The sequence below is a fragment of the Anopheles cruzii genome, chromosome 3 (genome assembly GCF_943734635.1).
Source record: "Anopheles cruzii chromosome 3, idAnoCruzAS_RS32_06, whole genome shotgun sequence".
NCBI classification, from domain to species: domain Eukaryota; kingdom Metazoa; phylum Arthropoda; class Insecta; order Diptera; family Culicidae; genus Anopheles; species Anopheles cruzii.
Genome location: NC_069145.1, coordinates 68,242,975 through 68,266,881, shown reverse-complemented (window position 1 = coordinate 68,266,881; position 23,907 = coordinate 68,242,975). Strand labels below are relative to the sequence as shown.

At 51.5% G+C, this 23,907-nt stretch overlaps 6 protein-coding genes across 6 annotated transcripts; 1 reads left to right on the top strand and 5 right to left on the bottom strand.

Moving 5' to 3' along the window:
- Positions 1-533: 533 nt before the first annotated feature.
- Positions 534-1,681, top strand: LOC128273160 (retinaldehyde-binding protein 1-like). The gene is made up of 3 exons (XM_053011084.1): positions 534-818; positions 893-1,354; positions 1,438-1,681. Exons 1-3 carry the CDS (start codon positions 600-602, stop codon positions 1,612-1,614), a joined length of 858 nt encoding a protein of 285 aa, XP_052867044.1. The 5' UTR covers positions 534-599; the 3' UTR covers positions 1,615-1,681.
- Positions 1,682-2,527: 846 nt separating this feature from the next.
- Positions 2,528-3,928, bottom strand: LOC128271958 (retinaldehyde-binding protein 1-like). The gene is made up of 3 exons (XM_053009652.1): positions 3,647-3,928; positions 3,118-3,579; positions 2,528-3,055 (listed from the first exon to the last, which is right to left on the bottom strand). The coding sequence occupies exons 1-3, from the start codon at positions 3,863-3,865 to the stop codon at positions 2,879-2,881; spliced, it is 858 nt and encodes a 285-aa protein (XP_052865612.1). The 5' UTR covers positions 3,866-3,928; the 3' UTR covers positions 2,528-2,878.
- A 1,968-nt stretch (positions 3,929-5,896) lies between these two features.
- LOC128272245 (clavesin-1-like) lies at positions 5,897-7,219 on the bottom strand. Its single transcript, XM_053010018.1, has 3 exons — positions 6,989-7,219; positions 6,154-6,615; positions 5,897-6,082 (listed from the first exon to the last, which is right to left on the bottom strand). Exons 1-3 carry the CDS (start codon positions 7,217-7,219, stop codon positions 5,897-5,899), a joined length of 879 nt encoding a protein of 292 aa, XP_052865978.1.
- Positions 7,220-8,876: 1,657 nt separating this feature from the next.
- Positions 8,877-13,204, bottom strand: LOC128275730 (clavesin-1-like). Its single transcript, XM_053014339.1, has 3 exons — positions 12,789-13,204; positions 9,430-9,891; positions 8,877-9,177 (listed from the first exon to the last, which is right to left on the bottom strand). The coding sequence occupies exons 1-3, from the start codon at positions 13,011-13,013 to the stop codon at positions 8,989-8,991; spliced, it is 876 nt and encodes a 291-aa protein (XP_052870299.1). The 5' UTR covers positions 13,014-13,204; the 3' UTR covers positions 8,877-8,988.
- A 3,520-nt stretch (positions 13,205-16,724) lies between these two features.
- LOC128273811 (uncharacterized) lies at positions 16,725-17,888 on the bottom strand. The gene is made up of 4 exons (XM_053011856.1): positions 17,743-17,888; positions 17,382-17,634; positions 17,184-17,317; positions 16,725-17,109 (listed from the first exon to the last, which is right to left on the bottom strand). Exons 1-4 carry the CDS (start codon positions 17,834-17,836, stop codon positions 16,748-16,750), a joined length of 843 nt encoding a protein of 280 aa, XP_052867816.1. The 5' UTR covers positions 17,837-17,888; the 3' UTR covers positions 16,725-16,747.
- A 1,423-nt stretch (positions 17,889-19,311) lies between these two features.
- Positions 19,312-21,779, bottom strand: LOC128273602 (uncharacterized). Its single transcript, XM_053011606.1, has 4 exons — positions 21,702-21,779; positions 20,009-20,294; positions 19,809-19,939; positions 19,312-19,729 (listed from the first exon to the last, which is right to left on the bottom strand). Exons 1-4 carry the CDS (start codon positions 21,751-21,753, stop codon positions 19,425-19,427), a joined length of 774 nt encoding a protein of 257 aa, XP_052867566.1. The 5' UTR covers positions 21,754-21,779; the 3' UTR covers positions 19,312-19,424.
- Positions 21,780-23,907: the final 2,128 nt, after the last annotated feature.

Sequence of the window (23,907 nt, the reverse complement as noted above, 5' to 3'; positions counted from 1 at the left end):
GTAGACAATTCATTTATTCAATACATCAGCATTGTTCTAAGGATTTCCCTCTTATAGTCATCAAATCATTGAGTTTATGAAGGAAGCAACCGCACCTGTTTATAAATAGATCAAAACCATAGCTGTGGATCCCTAGCTGTTACGTAACCATTCACATTCAGGCGGTGCATTGGGCGTCAAGCGCATCCACCGCCGCTACAGCAACGGCTGGCACCAGACCAAAGGTTACTTTCTTTTACGCTTAGCTACGAAAATTGGACACTCATGCCCAGCGCCGGACAATTTGATCAAAACATTTATTACATAAGCCCCGGCCCCCGGCTTCGAGTGTGGGCGATGTGATAAGATTCTGTACGTCCGAGTGACCGACCCTTCCGAGGGCCCGGGGCCGTGTCCTAATCAGGACCCCGTCCAACTGCAGTGTGTGCATCGTATCGTTAATCCGCCCAACGATAAGATTTCTGATCCACTGGAGAGAGTACTTAAATCGGACCGATTGGCCGGTGGCTTGTACTTGCCAATTTGCAGTCTGCGCCGACTCCGTGTCTACGGTTCGTTGACTTTGGTTCCTCTCCCGACACCGTGTACAATCCGATCCGATGGCCGGTCCGTTCGAAATCGACCAGTCGCCTCCGAGCACCGAGCTCCTGGAAGTGGCGAAAACCGAGCTGCGCGAAACCCCCGAGGTCCGCGCGGCGGCGATCGAGGAGCTGCGCAAACTGCTTAAAGCAAGCAACCTAAACTTCCCGGATGATGACGAGTTTCTGGTGATCTATCTTCGCCCGACCAAGTTCTACCCGGAGAGTGCACTGAAGTTGGTAAGTTGAGGTGCTGAAGTTGATCGGGAGGATGAAGTGCTGACGGTTTTCTGTTCCCATTCCCGCGTGTGAAGATGCACAACGTGGCCGAGTTCAACAAAACGTATCATGACTTGCTACACAATCTGATGCCGGCCGATGCGAAGGCGGTCTTTGTCGATCATGGACTGATTAACATCTTCACCAATCGCGACCAGAAGGGCCGCCGCATGATGGTGGTCCACATGGGTGAGCTGTGGAACACGAAGGCGGTGAAAGAAGACCAGATTTTCCAGGCACTGTACACCATCCAGAAGCTGGCCGTGCTCGAACCGGCCACGCAGATCAACGGTGTGGTGGTGATTTACGATTTCAAGGGCATGGGAATGGGTCACGTGTCGGCCATGTCGACGAGCGGTGCCAAGCGATTGCTGACCTTCATCCAGGAGGCCTGCCCACTGCGCATGAAGGCAGTGCATTTCGTCAACGAACCGATGATCTTCAACATGGTTTGGAAGCTGTTCAAGCCGTTCGTGAAGGAGAAGCTGAACAAGCGCGTAAGTTCCGTTCCCTTAGGAATGTTGCCGATGCCGTCCGAGCGCGCTCCCAATTTCCTCCGTCGTTTTCTCACCCCTCGTAGATGTTCTTCCACGGCGAAAAGATGGCCAAGCTGCACGAGCACATCGAACCGGCATACCTTCCGGCCAACTACGCCGGTACCCTTCCGGCGCTCGACTACGGCGGCAAGGAATGGTATCCGACGGCCGAGAAACACGTGGACTTTATCAAAAAATGGAACACTTGTGGATTCAAGTAAAGCAGGTCGCCATGACAACTTTGCCCCTACAGCCTCATTTTATCATCACCGTTGGAATTAAAAACTAAACCCAAACCAAAAACAATCGGTTTTCGTTTTCTTCGGGTTATCGATGAGCTCGGTAACTTCTATCGTTGCTAACCTTTGGTCTGGGGTTCGATAAGATTAGGGTGGGTGTAGCGTCAAGCAGGAAAGATTGGTGGGTGGGTTGATGAGTGATAATCTTGGCACTGCTGAAACGCGTTGTTGATAAGTGCGGTTAACATCCCAATTTTAGACTACATGTTGCATGGAAAGGGTTTTTTTTTTTTCTTTTGTTTTATAGAGACTTTGAGCTGTAATAGCCTAGCATTCGTCTCTGTGGAAAGGGTGACAAGAAACAGACTTGTACACCTCCTGGCTGAAGATCCATTTCTTCCCACGGAGGTACCCGGAGGATCTTCAACTTCGCCTCTCGACTGCTGTTATTAGTACCACACCAATTTTCTTTCCGTTTGTTTTCAATTTTTGGCATGACCCAGCAGTCCTGTAGTTCCATAAAAAGAGAATACAGCCGACGGGGATCGCTTATCAGAAACCAGTTTGATATGAAGCGCCATTCGGTCTGGGGTCTTTACTGTACGGAAAGGGCTTAACAGCCAGGCCACCCGTTTAAGAGAACTGAATTGGTATTTTTGCGACTTCTACAACTTCTTCCGTCTATGTTTTTAATTACTTTTAACGCCGTTCCCTCGGAGTTTCTCGACATTTCCGAAAAAAGTTCCTTTATTACTAAACAGTTTCAAATAGTACGCTTTTGGACTTTTTAAATAATGTAGGTGCAAGCCATTGATCATATTAGTTAAATTATCCGTAACGTCAGCAGCTTCAAAACGTCCATAGAATAGAGAAGAGCCAAGAAGTTGTCGTCGTTGCTTACAATAAATGTGTTTCCTCTTTATTGTCATTTGACCATACTTAACAAACGTAGAACGCTCTTCTTACAAACAGCATAATAATCGAGGGTTTTTTACAAACTGATCGCGTACCGCTTTATCATATGCACTGACCCTGAGGCAACGCGAAGAAAAACGAAAGTGATGGAAAGGCGCCTAAGGCCTAGGTCATAGCGACGGCAAGTCGAGTTGCTGTGATAAGCGACTGACGTTCGACGCTTCGTTGATAAAGACTCAGAGCGCACAAAGGAGTGATTTTAAAACATTTCCTCGCTCTCTCTCTGAATCACTGTTTTGTCTCTCTTCATGTTTCCTTCGAGTCCGAGGGGCTACTTGAATCCGCACGAATTCCACTTCTTGATGAAATCGAGATTATCCTCGGCCACTGGGTACCAATCCTTGCCGCTGTAGTCGAGTGCCGGAAGGGTGCCACCGTAGTTCGAGGGCAGGAACTCCTTGTGAACGTGTTCGTGCAGCTTGGACAGTTTGTCTCCGTGGAAGAACATCTGAAACGCAAAAAAGGGGCCAGGTAAAAGGGCTTTCGCTTTCCCCCCCCCGCAGCACCTACCCGTTTGTTTAGCTTTTCCTTGACGAACGGCTTGAACAGCTTCCAGGCGATGCTGAAGATCATCGGTTGGTTAATGAAATGGATTGCCTTCACGCGCAAGGGGCTCGCTTCCTGGATGAACGTTAGCAGCCGTTTAGCGCCCCCGGCAGACATCGAGGTGACGTGCCGCATACCCATGCCCTTGAAGTCGTACATCACCACCACACCGTTGATCTGCGTGGCCGGTTCGAGCATGGCCAGCTTGTGGATCGTGTAGAGCACACGGAAGATCTGCTCCTCCGAGATGACTTTCGGGTCCCAGGGTTCGCCCATGTTGACCACCATCATCCGGCGGCCCTTCTGGTCCCGGTTGGTCAGAACGTTGACGAGGTTGTGCTCGATGAACACGTTCTGGACATCGGCCGGCATCAGGTTGAACAGGGTATCCTTGTACGTTTTGTTGAACTCGGCAATACTGCGCATCTGGATCCACAGGTAGGTGACACTTGCTTAGAAACCATCCCGCCGTCAAAGGTTTCAGTGGACTTACCAGCTTCAGGGCGCTCTCCGGGTAGAACTTGGTCGGGCGCAGGAAGATAACCAGAAACTCCTCGTCGTCCGGAAAGTTGAGATCGGTCGCGGCGGCCAACAGCTTACGCAGCTCCTCGACGGCCGCGGCTCGCACTTCCGGCGTTTCGCGCAACTCGTCCCGGGCCAGCTCGAGAAGCTCGGTGCTCGGGGGTTGCGTTTCTAGCTCAAACTTTGCCATTGCCCGCGGGGTTAGTTCTCTTGTTCCGGTCTCTCGGCTTCGGGGTCCGATCGCAGCGGCGCGCAGTCGTGCACTGGGGACATTCCTCGCCAGGCACCCGGTTCGAAGATTTAATAATCGAGCCGACACATTTGACTGCCCGGTCGGCCGTTATCAGTACGCCACCGAATGGGTCCATTTTAAAGTTGTTTATGTGCGCGTCCTCTCTGTGTACTGATACCCCCGGTGGTGTTCCGATCCGTGGCGTTTCCGATTCGATTAGCCGTCGGGGATTCGTCTCAAACTTTCCCGAGTGGTTGCCCCCCTTGACTTGGTTCGCCCCCGGCAGCCATCGGGAGATAAAGCACGATGTCCAGTGAGTTCGTACCGGCGCCCGACCTGGATTCCCACACGTAATCCCGCTAACGTTGGAGGCCATCAACACTCGGTCGAAGTGGACAGCTTCTAGCGATTGATAAACGCTCGTCGGTTCGGAATCGGTGCGCAGGGTTCTTATCAGCAGTGCCGACGCACAGGTCATTGAATCGCATCAGGAAGTGACTTTATTTTGGGTACTTTTCAGGAAGATGCTTTGCGGGGAAGGGTAAGGGACGCTCCCGGGGTGGACTTTGGAAGCCATCCGCGGGCGCCCGGGATGGACAGTGCCACAGGAAGGCAGCAGTATGGACGTTTGCCGATGATGCCGCTGATACGGAGATGTGTTGATTTAGACACTTGAGCGGCCACCTGAAGCTTCGCTGTGACGTCGGGATCCGACCGACGACGATGATCCGTTGGGTGGCTGCCACAGTGTATCTCACGTAATGTCACTTTGCAGCAAGTACAAAGCAGACGCTTGACAGTATTTGACAGTTTGTTGATTTTGTTTTCCACCGGGCGCGGGTTAATGGTTCGGGAGGCAAACAGTGCCATCGATTACTTGACGCTGTATCAAAACAAAGATCTCACGTTCGATGCTCATTGCAGGAGGTTACATAAACCCTGACCGGCGAAATGCAGGGTTTGAATTTGTTCCCAACGGCCACGATCGACCACGGTGTTAGATTGTAGCATACTTTTAGGCGTCCCACTAATGAATGCGCTTCGAATAGCATACCTATAGGCGTAAGATTACCACCGAGGAGCCAACCGTTTGAAACATTTCACAACCGAATGTCAATGTAAATTTAAAAAGTAAACAATTAAACGGGAAAAAGTAAACCGATTGACATGTGATAAATAGTAAACAATCTGTTTTATTTTGTTTGAACGGTGATAACTCCGTAGTTCTAACGGAAATTAATAGCACAATGGTCATTAAGTAATTTATAAATAACCATTACGGAGCTACCACATCTAGCCTTAACCTTGAAGGCAAATCCCCGCCGGCCGATGATAATTAGCCTGTCGGAATTTTCAAACTAAAACGGCCACTAATCCCCTAATCAGCTTATCGGAACCCACCCAAATCTGAGACTCACGTTTGTTCAATCAAAGTCAATTTAATTTAAGCTTTCGCCATACACTTGTGTCATATCACGAAAAATTGAACGTAAGGCGTCTGATGTTAGTCCTTTGCTTGTTTATTGAAGCGCTCTTATCCTTAAATCCCTTACGTCGAAGCAGTGACCCATGCGCGTGCGTCACTCTCTAATTACTAATAGGGTTTACCGTGTTGGCAGCATTCTTCCGTTTCCGGGTGGCGTAGTTTCGTTTTCGGTTCCCGTTTTCTTGTTACGATCTGTTCAAGTTCATCCTTCAACCGTGGTGGGTGCAAAGTTCGAACGTGTCGCACCGCAGCGGCTGCTTATCTGATGAACCTCTAAGCCAGTCACCAGAACCAGGTTTGTCGCGCAATTGCTTATCATCATCGAATCGATGAGGTTCCTAATAACCCGGACGCCCACACGCCGGCAATCGAACTTCGCCCCTGCCGTCGGGTATGCGGTGGGTGACGTGGGGTTGTGCATCCTTAACTCTAGTTGCCTGCCGCCCGTAAGTAGTCGTTGGCCTCTCTTCTCCACACAGTCAAGTTGGGCAGGTACTGGACACTCACGGACCGGCCGCAAAGCCGTAGCTGTTCCAGTGGTGCACGTGCTCGGTGTACTTCTCGATACAGGGATACCAGTCGCGGGAACCGTAGTCCAGCGCGGGCCGAGTTCCTCCGTAGTTCTTGGGCAGATCGGCCGGATCGATGTGCTTGTGGAGCTTCTTCATGTCGTTCCCGTGGAAGTACAACTGGCAGGGAGAGAAACAGGAGGTCTATGCTAGAGCCTCGACAGCTTGAGCTCGCGACCACGCGCACTTACCCGTTTCTTGAGCTTATCACCGATGAAGGGCTTGAACAGTGTCCAAACCATGTTGAAGATGTACGGCTGCTTGAGGATGTGGAACTCCTTCATGCGCAACGGAACCGCTTCCTGTAGAAACGTAAGCAGCAGCTTCGAGAAGGACGGGGACAGTCCTCGGACCTGCTTGAGCGACAGACTCTCAAAGTCCATCAGGATTACCACACCGTTGATCTGGGTGGCCGGCTCGAGCTGCGCCACCAGGTGTACCAGATAAAACATCCGGAACAGCTTATCGGTCGACACGGCCTTCGGATCCCAGACGGCACCACAGTTTACGATCAGTATCCGGCGTCCCTTCTGGTCCCGATTGGTCAGCACATTCACGATCCGGTGATCGATGAAAGAGAGCTTCTCGTCTTCGGGCGACAGGTTGTGCATCAGCGGGTAGTAGCTCTTTTTAAACTCGGCAATCCGTCGCATCTTCGGTGGACAGGAGAGAAAGCGCACCGTTAGAGACCTGTTCACGGCACCAATCGTACGATCGATAAGACACACGCCCCAAAACGGCGCCCCTTATCGGTCGGCCGAAGCCATTCGGTCTCCGAAGCAAAGTCCCTCCCCCGAGTGGCCGCGCTGGGCTTATCGCGGGGCGAACCTTGTTCAGGGGAACCCGCACGCATTTTAAAGCACCCAAGGGTGGTGCACTCTCGAAAAATAGCCGAACAGCACAAAAAAAGTCCGCCAAATCTGATTAGTCCGCACGGCGATCGGGTTACCCCGGGGCGACCCGTTTTCGACGGCGCTCGGAACCGCCAAGCTTACGTAGCCCCGGGCCGGGCTTCAACTTACTCACCATTTTGAGGGCACTTTCCGGATAGAAATGACACGGCCGCAGGAAGATCAGCAGAAACTCGTCGTCGTCGGCGTAGTGCAGATCGGTGGTATCGTGGAGCATCGCGCGCAATCGCAGGATCGCGTCTTCGCGCACCTGCGGCGTTTCGCGAAGCTCCCGACGGGACACCTCGAGCAACTCCTGGCTCGGCAGGTCCGTTACGATGTCGAACGGTGGCTGTGCTGTCTTCATTGTGGTGGCTTCCAATCAAACGGCTTTTCGAAGCTCCGAACCAAACTAAACGCGTCGGAAGGAGTAGACGAAACCGCTGGAACCGCTGCTCCGTAGCCCGGTCCAAGCTAGACTGGCGCACTCGGACCGGTGGCTCATCGATTACAACAAATCGCGACCGAAAAAAATCGTGGCCAAAAAATGGCCATCGTCACACACAAAAAGGTGTAATCGCCAACGGAGGCAGTTCTGCTGCTTTTTCTAGTCCCTCCCGGCTCCTCAGGCAGTGACTTCCTTCGCGGGGCCGCTATCAGCTGCCCATTCGCTGAGTGTTTGTGTGCGTGCGTGCGTGGTGCGTCTAGGAGCTAAGGTGCTTTCGGCCACCGAGATCGAGGTGCAATTGTGCAGACTCGTGCGCTCTTTCGCGGGCTCTGGTTTTTTTTATTGGTTTCGTCTGAATCAGCTGATGACGCGGGGCTGTTTGAGTGTGTGTGTGCGATGTTCGGGCCGCGACGCTAACGAAACGTTCGGAAGTTGTCCCAAGACGCGGGCCGCTTATCAGTGGAACCACAACAAGACGGCTGCAACCCCTTTTGCTTTTGTGTTGGACGAGATTTGTCGCGATTTACCCATTGACGTCACGCAGTCAGATGTTGTAATCAGGATTAAGCCTAACGCGCGTTTGCTTTTTTGGGGGGGGACCTATGAACCGATTGGGTCAGTCCAAAAAACATGTCTTTAATTACGGTTTGTGTTTCTGAACATCCTTTTATTTTTATGTATAACATTTTTAAGGAATCCAGAAGCTTGAACACAAACGACCTATCACGTATGTGACGAGCAATAATATAATTAAACTTTTCTTAAGCTCACTACTGAGCCGTTACCCGTTAGCGTTTCGTTATCATCATTTGAGATTAATTTGTTGTTTGTGTTTTGTTTTTCTCGTAATTTATTGCACTATTTATTAGACAAACACCGAACACAGTCCCACATCACTTCCGTGTTTTGTCTTTTTTAACTAGATTGTGTCCCGTTTCCGCGCCCATCCCGACCATTTGAGGCAAAACCCAATCACCGCAATATGGAACCCCACAACCCGCCGGGGACTCGCTCTAATCGAAGACGGCGGTGAAACCGCACCGTTGGTACTTCTCGATGTGGCCGATCTGGGCTGCCACGGACGGGTACCAGTCGAGGCCGGTGTAGTCGAGGGCCGGCAGAGTCCCGCCGTAGTCCGCTGGGAGCCAGTCCGGGTGGACGTACTGCTGGAACTTGGCCAAGTCGTTGCCATGGAAGAAGATCTGCAAACGTCAGGCGAAACAACAGACGAAACAAACCGAGTTAGTGGCGGCCAATGATCCGTCCGGTAGCAATCAGTAATCAAGCGTTCGGTGATCAGACATTGGCAGTGGATTGGTAAGGACAACGGCACTACTGATTACTATCAGCTGGCTCGGCATCACATGCAGCATGCAACGGATCGGGTCGGGAATCGAGGTGAACAAGCACACACAAAAAACACAGCAAACACCAAACTTACCACTTCGCGTCGAGAGTGACCTCGGTTTCCGCTTGTCACCTAACTCTAGTCTAAATGCTGGAAGTTGCGTCTATCGCGCGTCCGTCCGGATGGACGCGATTCTTTAAGATTCCTTTTGCCTATTTTGAACTAGTTTGATCTCCTCGGTAATAGCTAGCTACAAGTACGTGCGTCCCCCGTGATCGGAAATGCCCTAAACCTAATAGCATCCTGCAGCATCCTTAACCTAACCTAAGCCTGTGAGAGCTCACTGCGGGATCGGCAGAAAGCCGAACGTGTTCCACTGGTTGATGTGATCGAGGTAGTTGTACACGCACGGGTACCACTCCTTGCCGCCGTAGTTGAGCGGTGGCCGATCGCCACCGTAATTGGCCGGCAGATCGCACTGATCGATGTGCTTGTGCAGCCGGCGCATGTCCATGCCGTGGAAGTAGATCTAGAGAGGCGGTACAATGACGCGGATGAAACGCAAAAGCAGAGCACGTGGCCATCGGCTGGCTGGATTGGCCGTGGTGGACTGTGGCCGACGTCGGAAAATTTGGAACGCAAATTCGGGCACGGTCGTCCCCGAAATGGAACAAACCGAAAATAACGGCCATTTGTTTACCAACAAACGCGGCGATAACGGCGTGCCGCGGCGTTCGGAGGTTAAGGTCGTCGATCGACGTCGGACGACTACTATACTTACGCGGCTCTTCAGCTTCTCGCGGATGAATGGCTTGAAGAGCGTCCAGACCATGTTGAAGATGTACGGCTGCTTGAGGATGTGGACCTCCTTCAGGCGCAGCGGCATCGCGTCCTGGATGAACATTATCAGGCGCTTGCAGAAGGCCGGCGACATCGCTTTGACCTGCTTCAGCGACAGCCCGTCAAAGTCCAGCACGACGACGATTCCATTGATCTGCGTCGCCGGCTCCAGCTGGGCCACGAGGTGGATCAGGAAGAACACGCGAAACAGTTGCTCCGAGCTGACCGCCTTCGGGTCCCAGGCGGCCCCACAGTTGACCAACAGCACGCGGCGTCCCTTCTGGTCCCGGTTGGTCAGCACGTTCACTACGTTGTGGTTGACGAAGGCGAGCTTTTCCTCTTCCGGTTTCAGGGCGTGCAGCAGCGGGTGGTTCGCCTTCTTGAACTCGGCAATCCGTCGCATCTGGGCGGTAGGTAGAGGGGGAGATAAAAAGGGTTCAGGTAAACGATGAAAGAGGTGTTTCGATCAAATTCCATCGCCACGAGGCTTATCTTGCGGGCCTCGGTGATGGATCGCCAATCTCAAGGATTGAAGGCGAACCGTGGAACACGGTTATCGGTTATCGACGGTGCTACGGAGCGATCGTTTAGTGACGTCACGCGACCAAAGTTCAAGTATCGGGTGTTTCGCCGTCTGTCACCGAACCCCTTGCCCTGGCATCTTGGGTCTCTTATCGTGGATCGGCGTTCGAGAGGAGAAAAACATTCGCTCCACAACCAGGTTCCATTGGTGACCGAGCGGGTGACACAGTGACAGAGAATCACGTTCCGCACAAGGTTTTATTATCAAGAAAAGAGTTCACAGCACTCGTTTACAATGGAAAAAAATCAAGTATCGTGCAGCGATTGAATGTTTATTCTTGGAAGGTTTAAAAGCAAAGAAAATTTATGAACGAATGTTGAAAGTATTTAAGGAAGTGTCCCTAAGGCCTTAAAATAATATCGTAGAAAGATGAGTTGCTGAATTTCAACCGTGATCATACAGGCCTTGAAGACGATCCACCGGTAATGCTGGACATTCTGCAATGGATGTCAGTAGAACAGTTGGTGGTGTATCGCACCATGATATTTATTTACAAACTAGTCAAGGGCATGCTTCCGAATTATCTAGGAGAACGAATAGTTAGGGGATGTGATGTACATAAACATCACACACGCAGAGCACAAGACCCAAGAATTGTAAAGATGTCTACCAGAATTGCCGGCAACTCCTTATTTGTAAAGGGTATCCAATGGTTCAATTCAATGCCCAAAGAGGTAGTAAATACAGAGAATATTCGGGAGTTTAAACGAAGGTGCGCTCTGTACGTCAAAGAAGTAGTTAGGTAAATGTTGTATTGTATTGTATAGACTTGTAAACTACTGCACTCATCGACGGAAGCTGGATGATGATGAGGAAAGTTTTTTCATAGAACTTTGATTTTTGATCATGATTTAAAATAATAAAATAGTGTACATGAATGAGACAACATATTTTTGAGACGCGCGCGCGTAAAAGTGGACAGTTGAAGCAGACACTCAACAGTAGAACGACTCTCGCTGCATTCGTGCTATCGCGGGACAGGTACATCAAATACGTCCATTGACGATTTTTTTGATGTACTGTAAATGTCCTAGATAAATGTAATTTCGGCCGTTCTTGGTAGTGGTACCCTAACGCTACAATAGTTTTAGGGAACCGGCTACATTGAAAGAACTGGAGATTTTACGGGGGCAATCCGGAGAGTGGTTCCGTATGCGTTTCCTCCTTATGGAAATGGCTGGATACCGTTGTATGCATGGATTAGAGTCAGACAGAGTGTTCTAGAGTGTCTTGCAACGATGCCACCACTTCGTTTTTTTGAAATCTTAATATCATAACGATAACTGTCTCGCCTATCTCAAACCTATGTTGGGGTAAGAGGTGGGTCTCATCATCATCATCATCATCATCATCACCTTAAGGACCGAAGGAGGACGTCCGAAACTATTAGCAACACCTGAAATCGTAGGAAAAATGGAAAATCACTTCCAGTTACTCAACGAATTGAAAAATCGTCGAGTAACTGAAAGAGATTTAGTAGAAGCCGTAGGCATCTCATTGGACAGTATAAGCAATATTTTGACTGAAGTTTAGGGTTCCTGAAAGCTGTTTGCAAAATGGGTGCCGCATTCGTTAACACCTTAACGAAACCACATTCGAATGCAATTTTCTCGGCAACATTTAAAGCGTTTTCGAAAGGATAAAGTGGATTTTGTGCCTCGACTCATCACTATGAGACTTGGGCCTATCAGCATGATCCTGAATCAAAATAAGACGCTAAAGATGCTGAGGTTATCACAGCTGTGGAAGCGTATTTTGCAGCCCTTCCAGATTCTCATCACTTCAGGGATAGAATTCATAAATTGGAATCTCGGTGGAACATGTGTAGGGAGGCTATACTGAACAATAAAGTGTATGTCAAACCATAAAATCGTGTTTTTCTTATCGATCTGCAAACCTTATTGAACAGCCTGGTATTTACGAACTGGTCCGCTTCCAGAATCGCTTGGCGTTGGCGATTCCCAGTCCTGTCCACCACTTAAACAATTAGAAACACGTCACCATTAATAGTATCTGTCCAAAAGGTCCATTCCATTTAAAGTCAAGGTGTTAAGAAATGGCCCAAATTGAAACATCATAATACCTTCAGCCTTTCACCGAAATTCTGTCTATGTTCATCATCCGGTAGCCTCGGAACAGTACTTCCGATGCCCCTGATACCATAGATTTAGGCTAACTGAAAGACCCATTTTTTGGGGCGCCAATTTGCGTTCGTCACTATTTTGGCAAACGGTTCACGATGTACCTGAGAAGCAGGAGGTGCAGTGTGGCCCTCGTGTGACCAATCTAATCAGCGCCAACCTGCGAGGTTTAAGATACCCGAGGCCCCCTCTTTTTGTGGGTGTCGGCCGAACGTCTAATTTCCATTCCCCTAGCAGGCGCTGGGGGTGCGTAATTGATTAACCTGTGTGACCGGTTAATTACACTTCCGTGACGTGACGTGTATGAAGAAGTTTTGCGCGGCTCAAAGTCCGCCCCGTCATTAGCGGCCACCGGTGCGTGCGGGGCAATCGTCGTGCAAACAAAAACCACAATCACAATCACGACGACGACGACGTTACGGACAAAGCGAAGACACACGTTCCGTGGCGCATCACCGGTGTGCATTGTTCGCGGCCGCACAGACACACCGGCGACGGCGGCGACGGAAGAACAATCCCTTGACTCATCCTTCCTGCGGCACTCGCACACAACCCACCGCCCCCTGGCTTACTCACCATTTTGAGTGCACTTTCGGCGTAGAAGTGACACGGCCGGAGAAAGATGAGCAGAAAGTCTTCCTCGTCGCCGAAGTGCATATCTTTGGTGGTCTTCAGCAGGTGACGCAGCTCCTCGACGGCCGCCGCCCGCACTTCGGGCGTTTCGCGCAGCTCCAGGCGCGCCACTTCCAGCAACTCTTCGCACGGTGGATCCACCTCAATGTCGAACGGTTTGAGAGCCATTTTGGCGAGCGCGCTGGCCACTGCCTGACGTCGTAATGACTTTGGGTAATTAGCGCACAATTAAATCACTGGAGCTGGAGGACCTCCACACACTTGACGCACACTTTGGGGGGGGGAAGCTTAAGCCACCGTCGTCGTCGTCCGACCGTCCAGTCGCTAGAACGATCGATCAGCTACTGATGATCGGGGGACAATCGCCAGCGTTAGTCTTGTTACATAAAGAACGGTCGGTCGACGGTCCGATCGGCAGTGAAGGACCCACTAGGGCAGCCACCCTACCATCGGCCCCTCTGCGCGCCCAGCTTCAGCTTCGCGGTCGCTTTTATCAAACGCCACTCGAAACGTGACGTGCCCGGGTCACCCGTGCTCTTTTTCTCCCCTCGTCTTCTTCTTTCGCGCAAACCCTTCCCGCGGGGTAAGTGGCAAAACATAAACAGCCCCCCCGGGCCCCGGCAACAAAAAAACAAACCCCGGTCGGGTTGGCGCAAACCCGATCGCGCCAACCTGAGCTGCAATCCTTTGTGGCATCGACGGAGACTGAGACGCTTCGCGTTATCACTTTCTTCTGTTTCGGGCAGACCGTGATGATGGGCCCCGCATACTTCATCATCAGCAGCCCATCTCGCTGGCTCGCTGATAAGGGCTCGCCCCATTGGGCGGGCGTTATTATCGCATACAGAGGGAGCCTCACATTCATAGTAAGACACGGGTCCTTTTTGTGTTTGTTGTTGCCCGCCACGGGAGCGGCTACATTTGGTTTGGGCTCCCGGATCGCTGGGTTTCGCTTTCGGTTCGACCATGACCTACACACGACCGCTCGTTATCCGGCACACCGCGGACCCGGGAAAGGACACACGATCGGGTGAAATGGACCAACTCAGCGCTACGACGCACGACGACGATTGACAGGCGATCATGTGCGCATGCGTCATTCGCTTTCTCCCGGAAAGACGGCGAATAAAGACGGCAATCCGAAAGGGTCTGCCCTAGAATGAAGCGGTTGTGTCGAGGGGGGGTCTGCCGGTGCCGTAAGTGGATCCGTAGTGCGCACCAACGCCAGTTCCCGCGGCGCAAAGTTCAGAAAGGTTCACTCGAGGCGCGAACTGGAGCGAGTTGAAGTGTTTTGCGATCGATCGCCAACGACGCGGCACGACGACAGCTCGTCGCTATGTCATCAACAATGAAGCTGATGGCAGCGGCGCACTGACTTCATTGTTGTGGTAAGATTAGATTACGGAGCGCCTCTGATGACGAACGCCTGCCGGGGGTCCTTTATGTTTGTTTGGAACCGTCTGAAGTAGGAACACATATTTTAGTAGATGCTTTGCTCTAGGAGTGCCTCTCTCTCTTTCTGTTATTATCTCTGTCGTGCATTTTTTAAATAATAAAACAACGTTTGAATCCTGCCATTTCTATTTAAAAAATAAAAACATGGAATTATAATGATGAATCACTTGAATGCGCATCACATTCTACGCAATTTGTTGAACTTGATACACATTGGCGTTCTAAATACCAGGTCTAAAAGTCGAAAATCGGATTTTTTTTTTCGTTTCGTTTTTTCGGAAGAAATCAAATGTTTACAGTCAATATTATTCAAAGTATGAGCCATCACACAGCTATACATTTCTCCCATCTCTCTGCTAAATCTAGGAATTCCAGTAGCAATCTTTCAGCCAATTGTTGTGATTGTACCTTAAACCAATCTTGCTTTGTGTCCAGGTGCATTGCCATGGAGAAAAATTACCTCACCGTGTCTTCTGGCCCATTCTGATCGTTTTCCGATTGATGCATGGTTCAAATTGATCGTTTGTGGTCGGTAGGTACAGAAGTTATCGGTTTCTCCAGGTTTTAGGAGCTTGTAGTACACCACACCTTTCTGGTTCCATCAGACACACAGTCTTTTCTTGTCTTTTTACCGAATCGATCTGGTTTTGCAGTCAAAGTTGATGGTTTTCCCGGACTGACCCATGATTTTTTCTTTCTAGGATTCTCAAAATGAATCCACTTTCCATCCCCAATTACGATCGGATGGAGAAATGACTTCCTTTTGTACCTAGTGAGAATTTCACATTTAGATTTTCCGTTTTCCTGCTGTATTTCGTTCAGTTCATGTGGCACCCATTTTCCAATCTTCTGGATCTTTCCCAGGGCCTTCAAACGTAGGGATATGGCTTATTGGGAAACATTTAGCTGGTCCACGAGTTCATGCGTTTGCATGTCATTTTCGTCCAAAAGTTCTTGCAGTTCAGCGTTCTCGAACTTTTTGGAGTCCTCCGACGCTCTTTTATGTTAATGCAAAATCACCATTTTTTGTTTTTTAAACCACTGAAAGTACTGCGATCTTCGAAGTGCATAATCACCGGAAGCTTCGACAAGCATTTGATGCGATTCTGTAGCAGTTTTCTTGAGCATGTAGCAGAAAAGCAATGATCCCCGTAAAACGTTTTCAGAGTTATTTTTTTGCTTTCTAAATAGAAGATAGAAAATTTATTTTGATGTCGGCTAGAGAAGTAATTCAGAGGTTTGTGGCTTAAATAGGTCAATCGCTTCTGCCATGCTCAGCCGGACTTCACGCATATGTTGATTGATGAAAATGCGGGTCTATCTATATTGACGGTTGAAACCAAACTGCTCCAATATTCGCCGGTATATTAGCCGATATTGAATTGTCTACGGCGCTGTTCATTGTTTTTTGTAAGCATTTACTTGTCTCATCGACCTTTCTTCACGGACCTTTTACAAAAAGTATTACATCTTCGTGCTACAAGTTGTGCCAATAGTCTTCCTTTTAACATTTCTGTAACATTTCAAATCTTAATGGAGCTTTCTTCTGAACATTATAACGACCAATGTCTATTAGGATTATCTATCACCGATTGTTGATGTCTTCCGATCACCCCATTCAGCAGCCCCGGCAGACTGTTGTCGCCCATCGTCGTCCTTGTTAATGACATGCGGGCGCATAGTTCGGTGGACGGTCTAATAGCTTCATCGGAGCCGCCCGAACCGCCCCTCCACTGGAGGCGTAGGTCACCGACCGGCCCATATCATAAATTGCCGGCGAGACGATAGACGGCAACATCGACTTTCGGCATCTCCTCGATTCATTGAACTGTCCCCCGTCACCGCCAAAAAGGAAAAAGAAAGACCCGCCACCGTCCGTTTTCGCGGTACCTCCGAGCGAACTAACTCCGATGCTGCTCTATCTCCGCCCGAAGTCTGCCGAAGGGTGGCCCGAAAATTGGACACCCTAGCGCATCCCTGGTGACCCCGGTCACACGCGGGACGCGGTTGCACTTTTTGCGTTGTACCAATATCGCCCCCCGAGGAGTGCACTTCCCACCCGCCAAGCACCGTTTGCCAGGCCAGGAACCGAAGGCTTTGAACTGCATCAATGCCATTTTGATTGAATCCAATCAAAGCCACCCGGACGCTACCACGCCGATGGGCGAACCCCTTTCTTTCGCTCCCACCCATACCAAGCAAGGAGCTTTCGGGGGGTGGTGTGGAATTCGGGAGAGAAACAGGGCGAAAGAGAGAGCACGAGTGCCATCGGGCAAAACATAACAAACGTCCGTCAAGTGTGATAATTGGTGTCGATCGCGATCGGAACGACGATCGCGCACCACCATCACCAGAGAGAAAGAGAGAGAGAGCAAAGCGTGTGTGTTGGTGACACTTTTGGTTTTGTTTTATTCGCCTTAAACGTAGCGCGCCAACGGCGGTGGCAGTCAGACGGGAAAGAGCTGGTCGAATGGCGCCAACGCTAGCGCCTCGTTGGCGATGTACTGCAGCCGCCGGATGAGCTGCACCCGGAGGTCCTTCTCCATCAGCTTCATGAACTTGGCGGGCGTGATGGCGGCCGTGGCGCTGCTGCGGTCCCGGTTGGAGCTCCGAGCGTCCGACACCCAATCGTCGTCCTCGGATGCCGCCGGCGCCGTCGGTGTCCCGTGATCGGTGCCAAGATGTTCGCTCAGCACGTAGCTTGCGATCGCCATGTAATTGATGTCTAGCTGTAGCAACAGATGCGGGGCCGAGCTTCCGGGCGGTGTGTAGAGCGAACCCCGGGCCACAAAGTCGATCACAGTGTTGCCTGTAACAAGGAACGGAACGGGACGGAACGTTAGACACCGGTCACTGGGTGACTCCACCACCGCCATTACTTACGTAGTGAGAACGTTAGGATGGAGTTTTCCGTCGCCAGGTCGCTCTCCTGACCGACCGCCGACGCAAACATGCCCAGTATTTCGAGGGCCGGCAGTAGGGCCGTTGCGTTGAACTCTAGCCGGTCCAGATCGACCCTGCAAAGTGCACGTGAGGTCAGTCATTCCACTGTTTCCCAAGTGACATCAGTTGCATACGTACCTGACGTCCTGGATGAAGCTATTCTTCAGCCCGACCAGATAGCGGTTCACGTAGACGGCTTTCGCGCGCATCTCCTTCCGCTGATAGATGGTCATGTTGGGCAGGTGGAGCGGATCGAACGGGGTGATCCAGTGTTTCGGTGTCAGCTTGCCGCTCGACATGAAGTTCACAAACTGCTGGACGGACGCCGCGACGCACTCGAGCAGTTCGGCCTGCGTGCTGCGCCCACAGCCTTGGACCGCTTCCCGAGCTCCTGACCCTGCCGGGAATGGAAATGACGGACCATTGGCCATTAACACCAACCAACAAGATCAAGATCTTTGCTCACACACACACACACGCGGGGATTCTGGAGACTTACGAGACATTGGCGCGGCAGCCGCACTGTCTAACCGCAGGCCGACGATCGCGGTCGCCACCAGCACCAGGGACCAGCTTGTGAACGCTGACGCCATGCTTCGGGGACGGTGAGATCAAGTGAGAGGTCTTGGCCGGGGAGATCGGAGCGATCGATCGCACTCAGGATTCGCACCACAACCGCACGCGACGACCGGTCGAGCAGAAATGCGCCCCGAACGCACACGGCCGCGCAGCTAAAATGTTGCGAAAATTACGCCCGAAGGTCCGCCGACCGTCCGACTCCGGCCGACTCTGCCGCGAGTCCAATTCTCCGAGATCGTCGCCGTCGGTGTCATCGTGCTCGTGACGCGTAAACTTCACACGACCACGAAGAACGCCCCGGACCAGGACCCTGGACCAGGGCTGGGACTGGGCCGGCGACAGCCGGCAGAACGAAAACAAACGAAACATGCGATCAATTGAAATTCGCGCTGATTTAATTAACCGATCCGAACGGGCGGTGTGCGGTGCACGTTGGGGTCGGTACCACCGCCAGGGGGAACCCACAACGATGCTCCCAATTGGCATGCACTCTGCGACAGGTCTCCGGGGACCGTGCCGATGCAACGAATGGCGTCGTCGTCAAGGATCGCTAACTCTCTCGGGAGGGAGGCGCCAGACCAGACCGGAGTGGTCCCCGGGGGGTGGTCACTTAGTGAGGCGCCAGCTCGAGATCACCGAAAAAATTGATCAAACACACCAACCGGCACCGGGGCGCATCAATCTGCTGGGACCGTTGGGCCATTTTTGGCACGACGAGAAGCGACCGAAACCATAAAGAAAAAAAATAAATCTGAATCACAATCAACATTCATTGAGAGAATTCCGCTTCATTGAGCGGGGCGATCGACTCGATGGGAGGGGGGGTGGGGCATGTACTGTGGCGCGTGCGGTCCCCGACCGGGGTGCGTGACTGTCAGGTTGGCCCAGGTCAGGGAAGCGCCGTGCACACAAGTGCGTCAGCTTGCACGCCAGCCGATCGATCGCGATCGATCTCTCGATCACGCAAGCTTGCACGCAACGCAACGATAGAGAGGGCGAGCGGGCGATACAGTGGCCGCCGGAAGTTGTTGGACGCTCCGGACGAGGCCACAGAGGTTGTTAAATTAATACACAAAAAATTAACTAATAAATTTATCAAATAAATAAATCACAATCACATCGGAGAGTCCTTAATTCCTTACATTTAAATTGAAAATAATGGTGTCCACTTCACGGGGTCAATCCGGACAGGTCACGGGCAATGGCCCCGGGCTGACCTCCAATCGGAGCTCGACTAATGTTGGGTTGACGGGTTCGGGTCAAAGGACCATTCATTGCCCTTAAACCACTCGTAGTCTTGGCATGTTAGCATTTACCAATTCTTGATCTTAATTGGCTGTAAAGGAGTCGACTAAAAGGTGGAAAGAAGTGCAAGAAAGAAGGAGTGCTGCAAATGGCAATGACCACGATCAGTTCTGGAAAAAGGATTGTGTTATCTCCCGCGTGCATTAACGTGCTAAAAATAGTAACCCACACGCCGGGTCGGGTTTTCATCGTCTTCGTTTATTATAAAACAAGTTCCACAGCCCTCGACCTCCGCAGTCTCCCTGTCTCACCCTATGTACAAACAACAAACAACGCTTATCAGCCCCTACGGCCTTCCTAGTACTGCGTGGGAAAGAATCGCTCGAACGGCGCCAGCCGCAGGATCTCGTTGAGCAGATGCTGAAACCGATCCTGCAGGCTGCCCATCAGCTCGCGCTCTACCACCGGCAGGATGTCGCGGCCGCGCACCTGCTCGAACCGGTCGCTGTGCTGACTGTAGTTGCCGCTCATCGTGAACCACCGGAAGCCGACCGTGTGGTCACCGATGTGGTGCTCCCACTGCGTCACGTTCACCCGCAGGTACACCCGCTCGTCGTCCTCCACGTTGCTGCCTTTGAGCTGCATCCGGAAGGATGAGTTTCCTGTCAACGAAAAAACAAACGGACGCGGACATTAAGACCGGCCGGCGGGCGAAAGGACCCTCGAGCGTGGGGGACTCACGAATCGAGTACGTCATCTGGGACCACTCGGCGATCTCCGGATGGTGCGTGAGACGCGCATGGTACGAGCCGCGGGTGTCGATGGCCGAAATGTGGAACTGAAAGTGAAACTCGAGCCGCGTGATGTCGGTTCTGTTGGAGAAACGAAACGAAAATGTTACTTCGAATCACTGGAACCTGGGGTCGGGACCGGGCACTTACCTCACGTCGGTGATGTACATGTTCCGGAAGCCGGTCGTGTGGCGCTTAGTGAACGACGTCCGGATATCCTCGTTTTGGACGAGCGTCGCATCCGGCAGGGCAAACGGATCCAGGGCCGGCACCATCGTTCGGGAGCCGGGTCCACTGAGCTCCGACAGGTCGCCGGTGTACAGGTAGCTGATGTAGTACTGGATCGACTTTTCGATGCACCGATTCAGCGATGGACTGTTCCGGGGACACCCGTGAATGGCCTGGTCCGGTGAGAGATCCGATCCATGGCCTAACCCTGCGAATGAAAAAAATGCAGAAGTCAAAACGAGAACCCGAAGAGACCGTGTGGTCACGCTTCCGACGTCAGCCGATTCCATTGGTCACTGTGCATAGATCACTCCCGGGATGTCCAATTGTTCTGACGGCAAAATTGGGATATTGGCACAAAGCGCAACGGCACGGATGGCGTCGAACGCCAGACACCGTTCTGAGTGGTTCTGGGTTGCTTTTGGAAAGATCGCCCAGGGCTCAATTAACCGAGCACCTCAATTAACCTTCAGCCACTTCATGCGGGAGCACTCTCGCCACCCCAGACCCCAGACGTGACCAGACCAGACCGGGGCAATATTGTAGTCCAGTTTATAATGCAGCCTAACCGACCGCACTCGGCGAGCTCTAAGTCGAAAGGCCCATTTTCAGCGTACGCCACATGGCATCATGGTCTTTGTTCGCTGCTCGCCCGGTTCTTTGCAACCAGTTTAGGGACGCAACGTTTTGCTGCGCAAACAGAATAAAGTGACCGACGGAGTTTAAAACAATCCGCTGCTCGCTGGCAATTCGACACGCCGTCGGCGCGGCATCTCGTTTCGCGTCTTATCGCGGCTTCGTGTCGGAAGCGGCATTCAGCGGGTTCTTCTTGCAGGCGTTGCGATCGTCGTTGCGTCGTCGTGCTTATGCTTGTTGACATCTGCGTTAGCGTAAACAAGCAACGATACGGGAAAGTGTGCGCGCGCAAGAGAGAGAAGGAGCAAAAAACCGGAACCAGTTATTTATATTTAACTGGAACTGGCGAAAGAAAGCGGACTGCGATTCCGGACGGCTGCGGCTTCTGCCTAGAACACCTTCTGACAGGGCGCGATGACACGGATGACACTTCCGTGATGTCCGGCGTCCGGCTCGAATGATCGTGATGACGACGGTCGTTCGCGCTTTCTTACGGCACGCAATGGCTTCGCCTCGGACCAACTCTTGATCCTTCTTCATCCTCTCTCTCTCTCAGTCGACATTTCTTTTTTGTCCATTTGTCCACTGTCTTATTTGCCTCTTTCGCCGACCGGTGCCAATTGACGGCCTTCACCCGAGTCAGTTGACCCCCGGTGGACGATGAAGATCGCGATCAGCCAGTCGCCGAGACCATAAATCTCCACGTGTTCGGCTGCTTCCCGGAGGCTGCTCCCAAGAAGCGGGCGCCATTCGGCCCGGCGGGAAGCGGCAGTTACAGGAAGTAGCACCGAAGCAACCAAGGCCAGTGCCAGTGCCATGGCGAGTGAACTTGTTTAGCGATTAAATTAGCGGGGACTCGAGCACCGAGCCCACGCACCCTGCGAGCCGGGCTCTTGAACTTCGGTCCGACGATCGGCGGTGTCGGGTTTGGTGTGCCCTCCCCCCACTCACAGGCTGGTTGATCGCGAAGATCACTTACGCGTGTATCCTGCAGTACCGGTGACGAACAGGCAGGCCAGGAGCAGAAGCATCTGGCCTGCGCACCCCGGTGACACTTTTCTTTTCTTAGACTCCATTCGGCTGCTGCTACGTTTCGGATGGCACACCGATACACTGGCTTTGCGGAAGCAACGGAACTCGAGTGGCCACGGACCACGCACCACGACCGATCGAGACCGCGCGGGGAAAAGAACTAACACTTGGCCAGTTAGTGTCGGTGCGTTCGCCGCCGGCGCATGCTTTGCTACGAGTGAAAGTGACTGCCAGCGAGCGAGAGAGAGAAAGAGAGGGAGAGAGAGAGCGAGGGCCGGGAAATGACCAAATGATTGCGAGGAATGGCGAGAATGTTATGCAGTCGAAAACGGACCGGTACAGTCGGACCTCGGTCCTCGGTTGGGAACTTCTTTGCTGGCGCCTTCCTTGATGGGAAGAGTTTCTTCAGTGGCTTGAGTTCGGTTCTACCTTTAGGGACGTTTCTGAGTCGCCTATCCTTCGGGAACCTTACAAATTGAGAGCCTAATCTGCCTATTTATTTCTATTAAACATCCAATTATCCCATCTGAGTTGCTTAGAGGCTATCGAATGGGATAAGCCAATGGATATCATAGCAACCTGTTGCTTGGATAGATTTGACAGCTGCAGTGAAGCACGTAGTAGGCTTCAAAGAATCCTTCTTTTGGGTACACATTTTTCGGAGTAGAGGATGTTGATCAATGCATTCTCCAAATATTATTTTAATCTTTTCCTCTGCGATGTTAATGCTTTAACACAAATAGTTGAAGCTACTATTTATTTGGATAGAATTCTAATAGATTATTAAATTAATAATGGATAATGGATAATAAAGGACGATCCCCAGATATTAAAATAAATAATTTTATTCTTGACTCTCGAGTTGCGCACAACGGTTTCACTGTATCTAACGCCCGCTCTGGACAGTCATATCAGTGGGAAAAAGAGAACCACAGAGAAAGACAGGGAGGAAGAGATATAGAGAGACAGAACAATAGAGAGAGAAAGAGTACCCGCGAAGCAAAGATAGAATGGTGGGAATACTATACCGCGATCCGCGGAGTGTCCAATTAGCCAACCCGGTCGTCCGGACGTGGAAAGACCTTCCCGCAAGAGCTGCGGCTCTAAGACCGCAGGAAAGGTTGTTCCCAGTTCCCAGCAACCGCCGGGCCCGGCGGTGTTAGAGGAATTATCCGAACCGAACGAGTGGGAGTGTTTCGTGGCTTTCTTTCTTCGTTCCTTTCGCGTCAAGAATGTTCGTTAGAAGCGCGCACACACACACACACCGAGACATCGACACCGACAAGAAGCATTCCACAGCACCAACTCCTACTTCGAATTCGGAGTGAGTCAGATGAAGTGGCGACACGCGTCCGTTTGCGCCACTTGGCGCTGATAAGCCACCGCGCTGCCGCCGCCGCCGCCGCGCTCTCTCTGAGTCAACGCGTCTGGCACACGGGTTGGTGGTGCTGGCCGGTGGAAGTAAATTAAAATTGATGTGCAAATTGTTACGAGGAATGACACTGAGGGCGGCCACCCTGCCGAGACACACACACGCACACACGATGCATTCGTTTCCCGGTTTCTGGATGCTGCGAGCATTATGCGAAAGGTGATGGTCGTCACGGGGGCATTGTTTAATGCTGAGCCGCGTGGTCACGGCCCGCACAAGGTCAAGAGGTAAAAGGTATCGTCGAAGGTTAAGCAGGAGTCGTGTCTGGCGCTCGGAAATAGCATCACACAAAGTCACACAAACACATCAGACAAACGGTTGTGAGCTAATTGTAGGATCGCGAAGGATCGGTTCGACAGACCGTGCTCATTCATGTTCATGTTATCACCCATCGTACTGGCTGTTATCTCTACGTCATGCTTCGCGCCAGTTGCACTCTTATCGCCGAGTGCCGTTCCGGGTAACGTTTACACAGTGCGAGCTCTAAATTGGCTCATTGGCCAATTAAATAAAGTCAGAGTATTTCCAAGAAAAGAACTGTGTCGCTAGAAGGTGTTCTGGTCCGCTGAAAGCTGCAAGCAGACCTGCGAATTGATGGTGATAACGTGCTCTGTTCGAGGGACGAGAAGATCACCGAGTCGCCAATAATAGCACAACAGTTTGTTTTGGCAATCGATAGAGAAAGAAAAGTAATACCAAAAATCAACATTAATAAAAGTTA

Excerpts from the sequence above, each read along its gene's own strand:
- LOC128272245 (XM_053010018.1), bottom strand. The coding sequence starts at position 7,219 with ATGAAGACAGCACAGCCACCGTTCGACATCGTAACGGACCTGCCGAGC. Across the intron at positions 6,616-6,988 it reads CGGAAAGTGCCCTCAAAATG|ATGCGACGGATTGCCGAGTT; the intron begins GTGAGTAAGTTG and ends TGTCCACCGAAG. Across the intron at positions 6,083-6,153 it reads GTGATAAGCTCAAGAAACGG|TTGTACTTCCACGGGAACGA; the intron begins GTAAGTGCGCGT and ends TCTCCCTGCCAG.
- LOC128273160 (XM_053011084.1), top strand. The coding sequence starts at position 600 with ATGGCCGGTCCGTTCGAAATCGACCAGTCGCCTCCGAGCACCGAGCTC. Across the intron at positions 819-892 it reads CGGAGAGTGCACTGAAGTTG|ATGCACAACGTGGCCGAGTT; the intron begins GTAAGTTGAGGT and ends CCGCGTGTGAAG. Across the intron at positions 1,355-1,437 it reads AGGAGAAGCTGAACAAGCGC|ATGTTCTTCCACGGCGAAAA; the intron begins GTAAGTTCCGTT and ends CACCCCTCGTAG.
- LOC128271958 (XM_053009652.1), bottom strand. The coding sequence starts at position 3,865 with ATGGCAAAGTTTGAGCTAGAAACGCAACCCCCGAGCACCGAGCTTCTC. Across the intron at positions 3,580-3,646 it reads CGGAGAGCGCCCTGAAGCTG|ATGCGCAGTATTGCCGAGTT; the intron begins GTAAGTCCACTG and ends CTGTGGATCCAG. Across the intron at positions 3,056-3,117 it reads AGGAAAAGCTAAACAAACGG|ATGTTCTTCCACGGAGACAA; the intron begins GTAGGTGCTGCG and ends TTTGCGTTTCAG.
- LOC128273811 (XM_053011856.1), bottom strand. The coding sequence starts at position 17,836 with ATGGCGTCAGCGTTCACAAGCTGGTCCCTGGTGCTGGTGGCGACCGCG. Across the intron at positions 17,318-17,381 it reads AGCTTCATCCAGGACGTCAG|GGTCGATCTGGACCGGCTAG; the intron begins GTACGTATGCAA and ends TGCACTTTGCAG. Across the intron at positions 17,110-17,183 it reads CATCCTAACGTTCTCACTAC|GCAACACTGTGATCGACTTT; the intron begins GTAAGTAATGGC and ends TCCTTGTTACAG.
- LOC128273602 (XM_053011606.1), bottom strand. The coding sequence starts at position 21,753 with ATGCTTCTGCTCCTGGCCTGCCTGTTCGTCACCGGTACTGCAGGATAC. Across the intron at positions 19,940-20,008 it reads ATGTACATCACCGACGTGAG|AACCGACATCACGCGGCTCG; the intron begins GTAAGTGCCCGG and ends TTTCTCCAACAG. Across the intron at positions 19,730-19,808 it reads CCAGATGACGTACTCGATTC|GAAACTCATCCTTCCGGATG; the intron begins GTGAGTCCCCCA and ends TTTCGTTGACAG.
- LOC128275730 (XM_053014339.1), bottom strand. The coding sequence starts at position 13,013 with ATGGCTCTCAAACCGTTCGACATTGAGGTGGATCCACCGTGCGAAGAG. Across the intron at positions 9,892-12,788 it reads CCGAAAGTGCACTCAAAATG|ATGCGACGGATTGCCGAGTT; the intron begins GTGAGTAAGCCA and ends CCTACCGCCCAG. Across the intron at positions 9,178-9,429 it reads GCGAGAAGCTGAAGAGCCGC|ATCTACTTCCACGGCATGGA; the intron begins GTAAGTATAGTA and ends CCGCCTCTCTAG.